The sequence below is a fragment of the Fundulus heteroclitus genome, chromosome 11 (assembly GCF_011125445.2).
Source record: "Fundulus heteroclitus isolate FHET01 chromosome 11, MU-UCD_Fhet_4.1, whole genome shotgun sequence".
Taxonomy (NCBI): domain Eukaryota; kingdom Metazoa; phylum Chordata; class Actinopteri; order Cyprinodontiformes; family Fundulidae; genus Fundulus; species Fundulus heteroclitus.
The window spans coordinates 33000981-33012332 of NC_046371.1; the positions used below are offsets into that span (position 1 = coordinate 33000981).

At 42.8% G+C, this 11352-nt stretch overlaps 1 protein-coding gene across 1 annotated transcript in view; it reads right to left on the bottom strand.

The window, feature by feature from the left end:
• The window catches only part of LOC105916571 (RIMS-binding protein 2), a gene marked incomplete in the record, with an annotated part of 143274 nt that extends 134012 nt beyond the window's left edge, over positions 1-9262 (bottom strand). Inside the window, 2 exon segments of the mRNA XM_036143407.1 lie at positions 6035-7057; positions 9140-9262. Coding sequence (XP_035999300.1) covers positions 6035-6886 — 852 coding nt within the window.
• Between the last annotated feature and the right edge of the window lie 2090 nt (positions 9263-11352).

Below are 11352 nucleotides of genomic sequence, written 5' to 3' on the forward strand. Positions count from 1 at the left end.
GGTATCCCTCCGCCCCAGCATGTGCTGGAACGCTTTTATATTTTAATATTTATACATTAATGACCACCTGCCCTATTTACTAGGGGCAAATAGAACTCAAGTCACTTCAGCACGATCTCTCCTCCCCGCAGCGCCGGTAAAGCCGTGCTGCGGCGGAGCGCACGCGGAGCGCGCACGCACACACACACGTATATATATATATATATATATATATATATATATATATATATATATATATATATATATATATATCTTAGGGGGCCCGACTGAGTTTGCACTGGAAATAGGTACGGCTGGATTCTGTCAAAAGTCCGGTTTCTGTCATGAAACTCTTCTAAAAAAAAAATCCATATCTTATCAGATGATGATAGCTCCACGGAACTCCCATCACTGTCACTAAGTACTTCATCACTCTCTGCTTCGTACAGAGCACCAGTCGTCGTCATCTTGGAAAATAGTGCGTCGTTGCTCAACAACGGGTCCGCTGAGTGACGTCACAAAATGGGAGGTGACAGTACTATTTTTTACCAAGATGGGTTCCTCCACATAAACATGATTAAATGAAAATTATTCTTAATAAAAAAACCTTATAATTTATTGCACAGTATGTAGTAGTTTTATATTTAAAGTACTTTCAGCAGTTTGAATTCTGATTTTGACCGCATTTCTCCTTTAAAATTTGACCAAAATGGTGTGTAGTGCCATTTCCCACAGGTGGGGGGTGCTGTATTAGCCCGGGGGGTCGTGTCTGGGCATCCCACCAGGTCCTGTTGGAGTTCAAGGCCCAATTGTAAAAGTCGTCAAATCCAAAAAGGGACAGAAAAATAAACACATGCCTAATAATTACTGGAAAATTTTTAAATGTTAAAAGAGGAAGTGACTGTGCGAATTTCAGATTCCTACATTCATCCCAGCCAATGCAGTTGGCATCGAAAGTTGCCATGCAATGTCAATGGAGCCTGTCCCTGACCTGTAGTAACCTCTGGCCAGCAGAGTTCCGTTGTCATGGAAACTCACTCACCTGCAGGGCCTGTCTACTGCAGGCAAACACTTTGGGTCAGAGCAGGTCTAATTCGAATATAATGGAAACACGTTGCCTGGAACAACTCTGGATATTTCGTCAACCGTAAGGGCTAGATACGCAATTCTTTCTGCGTTTATTTCAGAACGGATAGGGGAACAAGACAAGCTATCGGTTTTTGCTGTAAATATTTTAATTTAGGCACAAAAAAATATGAAATAAAATGGACATTTTATGAAAATGCATAAATGGCCGAAACATTGTCCCGAACAAATCGCTGTAGCTGAGACAGTATATGAGATAGCAAAATAGTTCTTTCACCGTGAGTATCAGCAGGCTTTTGAGGACTATGGTGCTTATTTTTATGTTTGTACAAAAATCAGTGTAGGCATAGTGACAATGTAAAAAAGTGCATCATTTGGGGGTATGGAGTTGTGATCCTGTTTCAGCTGCGATTTACCCCGCGAGCAGCAGAGAAACAGGATCTCAATAATTGTGAATGCCTACTGCATTCACACTAATAAAGCACAGATTTGGGATGACTATGTACATTCAGGGTGGCTTATATACAAATGGATTGACATTGTACATTAAGTGGTACCAGGTAAGGAACAACAATGAGGTAGTGAACAACAGTGAGGTTGTGAGATAACTATACAGCTGAAGTCACTTATTTAACAGGATTATTGGACAGATGGATGGAGGGGAATAAGCTGGAAGGATGTATGGATGGACAGACGGGCACATGGGAGAGTGGAAGAATGGGCTGGTTTTTGAGTGGACGGATGTATGAACGGACAGACTGAACCATGAAAAGCTACTTGTGTGAAATGAAAAAATGTCCACAGATCTGATTAACAGTCAATTAATTGTTTTATAAGACATAGGTAAGAAACCCCTTCATACTGCAGCAATATTGCTACCAGAACTTGTTTAGGACTTTCTTACCCACAATCCATTGGTTTTGAGTTAGTCTACTAATAAAACCTTTTATTCTTCCAATCTGCGACCTTTACCATAGTCTATCTTAATTTGATTGTCGATGATTAGGACGACAAACTGACACCGTCACTTCCTATCTAACCAATAAAGTCAATTTTATCAAAAGAAATGTACTTATTTTGTAAGTATTGGACAGCAACACATTAAAACTACGAGGCAGTAAAGTCAAGCAATGTGAAAAGGTGGAGCAGGACATTAACGTTTATATAAACTGCACACAGGAGACACACAAGTCTTTTGTTTTTTCTCCGGGAAAACATTTCCTCGCTGCCGACTATTTCATTATTCATAACAGCTTACCCACAGGAACCCGGTTTTATAACCCATAAGGTAGAAAACAAGGCTGCTGTGAACACACTCTGCTGTTTACATTTACTGCCTGAGTGGTAACAGCACTCGCAGCAGCAACTCGGGTTATGCGCTGCTAAAACTGGTTAATGCATAAAACAGACAGGGTTCTAGTCAGCATTTTCCAGTGAGCATCAGTCCACAGGCGCTGCGTGCGTGGACAGAGAGGAGCTATATTCAGGCCCGTCACGATCTGCGCCATCGACGTCCTGCCACTCAAACACGTTTTCCCAAAGCCGCCTTGACAGACTGATGAGGCAGGTGTCGCTCCAAAACAGACATGAAACTTCACAGAGAAACAGGGCCTGCTTTTTTAATGGATTTCAGCTAAGCGTCAAGACATATTAGCCAATAAAGCTATTTTTATGATTAAAAACTACACGCCATATTTGTTTTTTACATTTCTTTTTTGGAATGAGCTATTCAGAAACGTTAAACAGCAGTGACTGTTGAGTTAAATGCTTCTGCAGTTTTAGAAATGGTTCAAGTTTTGATGAAACGCGGAATTCTCTCTTTTCTAACATAATCCAAAGCATGCTGACCCACTTCTGCCACTCAAATATAACACAGCCCCATTTAACACCCACCATCTCCCTGCTCTCTGCACACAGACACAGATTTCACTAATTACCACATCAGTCATCTTCCAGTTGAATGAAATCCTTTTAGATCTCCCAATTGAAAGCATTTATGAATTCCTGACGACACAAAGTAAAACTTAAGACAGTCGACACGGTGGCTTCCAAAAATATCCAACCCTTTAACTTTTTGCCGTTTTACGACACAAAAAGTGTTTTATTTGCATATAATGTAACGACAGAGCAACACAAAGTAATGCATAAGTATGAAACGGAGGGAAAACATGCCTGGCTTTTCTGATCTGTATGCAGTTACTGGTTCTGGAGAGGCTGATCACGGATACACTTGTGAAAAACTTTAAAGCACAGCCGGGTATAAAGCAATATCCGGCCCGGTTCTCTAATAACAAACAGCGCATGAGCAGGCCGTGTCATCTCCGTGCGGTCAGCTGACATTTCAGACATTCATAAAAATACTAGCTTCCCTACTGTGACACACGATTTCCAGTGATGATTCTGCTTAGTAGTGTGATGAACCTCAGCGTCTGTTGTTTCCTGCGTCTTTAAATCCTTATTAGATGTTCGTTTGTCTTATCCATTTCCCAAAAGCCGACTCTGTCAAGTAAATTCACCAAAAGTTGCTGTCTTCACCTGACTCTCCGCAAACAACGACGTATCACAATTAAAACCAAGCATAACTGCCTGAATGTTACAGGCGCCGCCATTTTGATTTGCTTGGTCCCGCCTTCAATCCCAGAGAGCAGTAGTACCGCAGATCGTCACTAGGAGGCAAGGAAACCAAGGAACCGAGATAGCGTGATGTGTAAACGGTCGTCAAAACCAAGCTCGGCTTGGTTAATTCATCCAAGCCCGGACCGAGCCCGGCATGGATCGGTTTAACAAGGGTAGTGGAAATGGGGCTAATGAAAACACAGCGTTAGGGCGAGAACCTCTTGCATCTTTGACTGGCGTGTTAATTTCTCCTGCGATTCGCTCATCAATTCTTCCAGCTTTGATTAACAATCGAAAGGAACATTTTATTCTGTATGCTTTTGTACAGATGGATTTCTCTTTAATGTGTGGTAGACAAAAGTCCACTTTTGACATTCACATGCTCAAAGACACACAGTGCCAAATCATGATAGTCTCTATGCATTCAGTTTTTAGGGACAATGCACCCGGACAACATGAGCGGGTGCTGACGAGGCTGAAACAAAGGAAAGCCTCAGGACCGGACGGCATCCCCCCCAGGCTGCTGAGGACCTGTGCAGATGAGCTCTGTGAGGTCCTCAGCTACATCTACAACCTGAGCCTCAGCCTGGGGGTGGTGCCCACCCTGTGGAAGACCTCCTGTGTGGTACCGGCTCCCAAAACACCGCACGCCAGGGAACCGGCCGACTTCAGACCAGTCTCCCTCACCTCCCACCTGATGAAGACCATGGAGCGCCTCATCCTAGCTCACCTGCGCACTGTGGTGAGCCCCACCCTGGACCCGCTGCAGTTTGCCTACCAGCCCAACATCGGAGTAGAGGATGCCATCATCTACCTGCTGCAGCGGGCGCTAACCCACCTGGAGACCACCGGGAGCGCTGTGAGAGTCATGTTCTTTGACTTCTCCAGCGCTTTCAACACCATCAGACCGGTGCTACTGAGGGGGAAGCTGGAGGACGCTGGGGTGGACAAACATCTGGCTGACTGGACCATGGACTACCTCACTGACCGCCCTCAGTACGTGCGGCTGCACGGCTGTCAGTCAGAGGTGGCACTCTGCAGCACCGGGGCGCCCCAGGGCACCGTCCTGTCTCCGTTTCTCTTCACCCTCTACACCTCGGACTTCACCTACAACACGGACAGCTGCCACCTTCAGAAGTTCTCTGACGACTCGGCCATTGTGGGCTGTGTGTCTGAGGGGAACGAGCTGGAGTACCGGTCGGTCATCATGGACTTTGTGGACTGGTGTGAGAAGAACCATCTGTGCTTAAACACCAGTAAGACCAAGGAGATGGTGATCGACTTCAGGAGAAGACCCCCACCTCACTCACCTGTGAACATCCAGGGGGAGGATATTGAAACTGTGGAGAGTTTCAAATACCTGGGTGTTCACGTCAACAATAAGCTGGACTGGACACATAACACCGACGCCCTGTATAAGAAGGGCCAGAGCCGGCTCCACCTCCTGAGGAGGCTGAGGTCCTTTGGAGTGAGCCGTCCTCTGCTAAAAACTTTTTATGACTCTGTGGTGGCCTCAGCCCTCCTCTACGCTGTCGTCTGCTGGGCTCCTGGCAGTGCAGAGCGGGACAGAAAGAGACTGAACAAGCTGGTGAGGAAGGCCACTTCTGTCCTGGGCTGCCCTCTAGACTCTGTGGAGGAAGTAGCTGAGAGGAGGGTGTTGTCCAAGTTCACATCCATCATGGACAACACCTTCCACCCGCTGCACCAGACTGTAGAGGAGCTGAGCAGCTCCTTCAGTGCAAGACTTAGACATCCTGTCTGTAAAAAGGAGCGCTACCGGAGGTCATTTATTCCTGCTGCAATAAGATTTTACAATGCTGCACTGTAACTGCAACTGTGACCATAACTGTAACAATTAATGTGCAATAACCAAGGTGCAATAATCTATTTAATACACTGTCCTACAACCCGTGCAATAATCCTGATGTAGTGACTTCTGCTGCTATCATCACCTGAACATAAGTCAGCCCACATGTATGTATGTATGTATGTATGTATGTACAAATGTATACAATGTATATGCACATACATACGCGTAGGTGCGTATGTAAGTAGGCGCATAGATATATGTATATATTTAAGTATATAGATATGTTTATATATATATATAGACCACTAAGAATGTAAATGAGACATCATATGCCCATTCCTATTTCCTTTTTGTATTTTTTTGGTATTCTTTCTGATCCATTGTATATATGAAGATTCACTGTATATAATTGAATGCACCTTCCCTACTCTGCACCTTCTTGTTTGAGCCGATGTGACGAGTGAATTTCTCCATTGTGAGATCAATAAAGACTATCTTATCTTATCTTATCTTATCTTAATGTAGAAAGTTTCATACACTCACCTCCATGTTTCCTTTCATGCATTTGGTAGAGGATGACTCGTCTGATGAGGTAGTCTCAGCACAACAGGGTGGATGGTTGTCCTGAACTGAGCGGGTGGTGTTGTGGCGGTGAGCTCTTATCTGACAGGCACCCCTGGCTGCAGCAGAGGTGCATGGCCTGGCGATCTCTAAGCCGCTGCTGGAAAGCGGCCTCTTCTGGGCAGGTTTGGACTTTCTGTTGGACGAGGGCAAATCTCTCTGGGTTCTGGAGCAGTTTAGTAGTGGTGCTGAGTGACAGGGATTACAACCGTTGTTCCAGACTGGCTTCTTTGTGAATTTATTTGCCACGTAGCTGCTTGATCTCAAACTCCGAGTACCCAGCAACAGCCTCCCATGAGCTTCTAGAAGGCGGCAGAGGAAGATGGCCTTTTCTAGCTCAAATTCTTGCCCGTGATGAAGCTGATAACCTGCCTGCTTCCCATTTATCGTCTCATGCAGCGTGAGCAGCAACTGCTCCAGCTTCGATTGTCCACTATCGAGATGAAAGCCCGTTTCCCTGGTGGACTGCACCTTGATGTGTTGCCCTCTGTTTTTAATCCTCCCCTCTTTAGCCGGAAGGTGTCTACTTCGGGTGCGGGCCGTCAGGCAAAAACGCCTGGCTGCTAGCTCCCTCACGGCCCGTTCATGTTCCAGCTCAGCTTCCTCTCGTAGGCACCGAAGCTCCGTGCCAAGCTGCCCACAGGCCCACAGCGTTTGGATCTTCTCTGCCACCAAGTCAGCTCGCAGCCTCTCCAGCTCCCGCCTGTAGTCCGCCTGGCTCTGGCATGACCTCTTGGACGACAGTGCCAAACGGTTATCCCCGTCTTCTCTCATGCTGCCTCATTCACAGTACAACATGCTAGCAGGGATGAGTATTTTTTATTATTGCTACACAGGATGGGCATGCATCAAAAGAGGACAGAGGAGCAGGTGAGCGATGGCTGGGAGGTTAGCAGACATGCAGCATGCATGATTGTTTTGCACTGGACCACCGGAAAGATGAGACTATGTGGGAGAAATGGAAATATGATGCAAATTAATTTGCAAAAGGAAATAATTCAGCATGGGGAAAGCACGGATGGCTGAGGCATTGCTCCATGCTAAGCCGATTGGTGAAAATCTTTACAAAAACATGCAAAACAAACACAAATGAATAGCACATAAAAAAAGGCTACAAAACCTTCTGCTCTAAAAAAATTCTCCTCTTGAAAACCAGCCAATTACCAAGAACTTGCAGACTGTGTAAGATTGTAACGATCACTTTCAAAATATTAGATTTTTCTGTCTGTGTTAACAACTCAAAATGTAATACCTGCAAATGAATTGAGTTTGTCAGTTCTTTGCCAAGGTTTTTTTAATGAGTACCGGGAGTTTTCCCTTGACCTATTGCTGCACACTGCCTCTTAGCTGGCTAAACTGAGGCAACTCCATGTTTTCAACAGAGGTGAATTCAGCTCTCGTGAAAGCAACGCTACTTTAGAACCCTTTTGACAAGCTACACGCAGCATCTCTGTTAAGCAGCCGGCTGCAGGCTTTCGTTCACAGCGGACAGCCAAAGGTATTAATCAGCCAATATCAGCCTAGGTGTTACTTTAAAAAGAGTTCAGAATAGCAATAAAAAGAAGAAGAAAAAAGTTATAACACTCTGAGCAGTAAGCTTGCTCACATGAAGACTGCAACAAAATTTAGCTGAGGTTTATTGAAGATGTGTTTCTTAGGTATTTATTAAAATCAAGATGAAGAAATCATCGCACAAATACATATCTGTAATAATTATTGTTAGATTATTTTCAGAGCAGGAAGGATGTTTATTATTTTTCTGCTTTCATGTAAAGCAACTCGATTGTGTTTTATTTATTTTTGTTTATTTTTTGTGTGTGCAAAATGCACTGTATTATCACACCAGGAGATTCTAATACCAGCCTATCCTTAATATCAACTACGGAAGAAGTTATGCAGTGTAATTCGTAAATGCAATTTTGCACAGTGGCTAATTGTGGGGCGAATAATTTCATAATTCCTCTGTCAGATACAGCAAACTTCTATTATCACTTGTGTGACTGTGACCCTCGTCTGTTTAATAGGGCCTTGTTTGCTTTCATGCATTTAGTGCTTTGGAGGATAATACACATCTGGTCCTGGTTTTAATTCTGTGGCCGCTTTCATGTTTCCCTTTCTGTTCTTCAAAATGAAAAAACATGTCTGGTGTTTTTGGGTATTCATATTTCTGATAAATGCTAGTTTCTACCTCCAGAAGAGGCCCATCTTCAGCCATGTATTGCTCTGATGTTTTAGTTGCAGTTGGTCTTGTAGCTAAAAAAAATAAATGGCATCTAACTGGTATGTTCTGGGGATTTATGTTGAATGTAAAAAGACATACTGCATTGTTAGAACCAATCCAAACAAAATAATTTCTGTTATAATGTTAATTTGGTTTGCTTGTTTTTTCTTTTCTTATTTTTAGCATAGACTCTTTCATTTTAATACAAGTTATCTTGGGGAGTACTCAAATTAAGAATGATATCAGTCTTTTTTTAAATGACAATATAGTTTTAACTACATTTTGATTTGCTTGGAATTTATACAAAGGCTTTAATCTTCAGGAATTACTTGCCCAGAATGGTTTTCTTGTTCTTTAAAGAAAAAGTTTATTCTTACTAAACTGGCAGACTATGTTTTTTGATTTGTTTTATATTCTTTGGTGAAGTCGTCTTTACCATATTTGGGCTGGGCTATTTAATGTGCATTACTTCTTGTTGTTTTAACCGTATCCTAACGAGTAGCAGAAAAGCAGAGTCGAAGCAACAAGTTAACAGGCGACCTGTCCTTTACTCGAGCAATAAATCATGCTAGGATGCAGCTGGGCGCTTCAGCCTCCAGAGATGGAGACTTACACAAGCTAATTAACAAGCGTAACCCTTCACACAGTGCTATTCGGCCATTGTTTAAGCTTTAATGTTACGTGGGTAAATAAAGTAAAGTGCGTGGTATTCTAGAGTTGGCACAACTAGATGCTAAAGCGTCCTTTTAGCAACAGTTAGCTAGCTTCCCGTTATGTTTTCTAGCTAGAACTTGCATGAAACTCACCTCTTCGCGAACACTACTGATATAGTTAACTTTTCGCCAACGGGGTCATTTACTGTCAACCACGGCTCCTGTGTCGACAGTAAAAAAAAACTGGGGTCATGTACATCCTCTCTGACTCGCAACATTAGTATTTAAAGGTCCATAGAGTAATGCCATAGAGGGTTTGTTTATCTGCCATTGTCCCACACACCCTGTCCACCGTTATCCTGTTGGCCAGCACCCGTGCCGCTTTCAGGTCTACCTCGCAACTTTGGCACATAATTTCAGTACACCCCTACTCCTTACATTTTTCGTCAATTAACACCTGCTTTCATCACTGTTACAATAAAAAAAGATTTTTGGGATAAATTAATTAGGTTGTTTTCTCGTTAAGCAGATTTTTTTAAAAAGAGCATGTGGTGTAACTGTTATCTAAATGTCCACGTTTTGTATCTCTCAAAAGAAATTTCCATATATTTTTGCCATTATCTATAAATTTTCTCTCTAAGGCAACGACTTAAAATAAGTTTTGTTTTGTTTTTATACACGCGTATTTCTTTTTAGCAGAAGTGATTCATTGGTTTGCGTTAGGTCAAATTCCTAGTATTACTGACAGTACTTCAACGCAACGCAGTCACAGCTTCTAAATCAGTATAATGGGACTTGGGTGACGACTAGTGGCTACATTCTGCAATTAGAGGTCATGAAATGTAAATCCTATTTCTTCCTCTTTATCGTCATCATCATCATCATCATCATCATCATCATCATCATCATCATCATCATCATCATCAGTAGGAGTAGTAGTCCATGCATTTGTTACTTCAAGGCTGGACTGTTTACAATTGTTTACTATCAGGACTTCCACAAAATGTAGCTAAAACCTTCAGCTGAGAAGGTGAAATTAAAAAGAAAGATCATATTTCTGCTGTTTTAGCTCCCTTTTATTGGCTCCCTGTCAAATAAAGAATCTAATTTAAAATGCTCCTTCTCACATATAAAGCGCTTAATAATCATCCTCCATCATCCATCAGAGATCTGTTGGGGGGCAATGGTTGTACAGTCACTAGGGAATTTGTTCTATAACCAAAGGGTTGCTGGTTCAGACGCCTTGTCTGGCTGTCTTAGAGGTGTGAATAAGAAAGACGCTCCACTTGCTTTTCCTGCTGGTTGTGGTCAGAGGACCTGGTGGTGCTGATTGTATGGCATGCTGTCAGTCTTCTGTGGCTACAAATGTAGCTTGTCAGCGTGTATAAAGCCCTTTGGGGTCCTCAGGACTTGATAAAGAGCTATACGAGTACCAGCCATTTTCCTTTTTTTTTTTTTTTATTGCTCCATATGCTCCTAACAGAGCCCTTTGCTCTCAGACTGCAGGTCTGCTGGTAGTTCTCGGTACTCTCTGAGAACTGCCTCCCAGTCTCTAAAAGTATATTTTAGTTATCATGCTCCCCTACTTCTAAAACTAGGCTTAAAAGTTTCTAGTTAGATTCACTTAGGTTATCTTGAGCTGACTCTATAGTTATGCTCACTCTGCTGAATTCCCCTACTATTCTCCAATTTTGCATTCATTTCTGTTATTTCAACTTTTAACTTGTGTTCTCTCTGCTTTTTCTCTTCATAGTAGGTATATCTGGCTTGGCAATCTGTTTAGCATTCTGTGACAGCATTCTTGGAGCCTGTCTGTGTTTCTTTCCTAGACACAGCCACCTATGGAGCTAGTCGTTACCCTTGCTAACATAGAAAGTATTCCTGGCTCATTGTGTCCTTCTGTGTGCCTTTCGTGCCTTTTCTTTGTCTTCTCAAACCTCCAGTGGGTTATGGCCGATGGCTGTTCAAACTGAGCCCAGTTCTGGTTCTGCTGGAGGTTTCTTTCTGTTGAAGGGGAGTTTTCCTCTCCTCTGTCGCTACATGCATGCTCTAGTATGAGGGATTGTTGCGAAGTCAACACCACAATGCAGACGACTGTCCACTGTGTCTACATGCTCTTCCAGGAGGAATAAATGCTGCAAGTCAATGACTCAATGCAATCTGTTGGGTTTCCTTAGAACACTTTTTAACCAATTTGTCTGGATGGTTTCATTGAATTGACTTTGTAAAGTGGCTTGAAATTACATGTGTTGTGAATTGGTGCTGAATATTATTTTTTTATTGAATAGCAGTAGTAGTAGTAGTAGTAGTAGTAGTAGTAGTAGTAGTAGTAGTAAAAGTAGTAATGTGTTAATTCTCAAATTCGT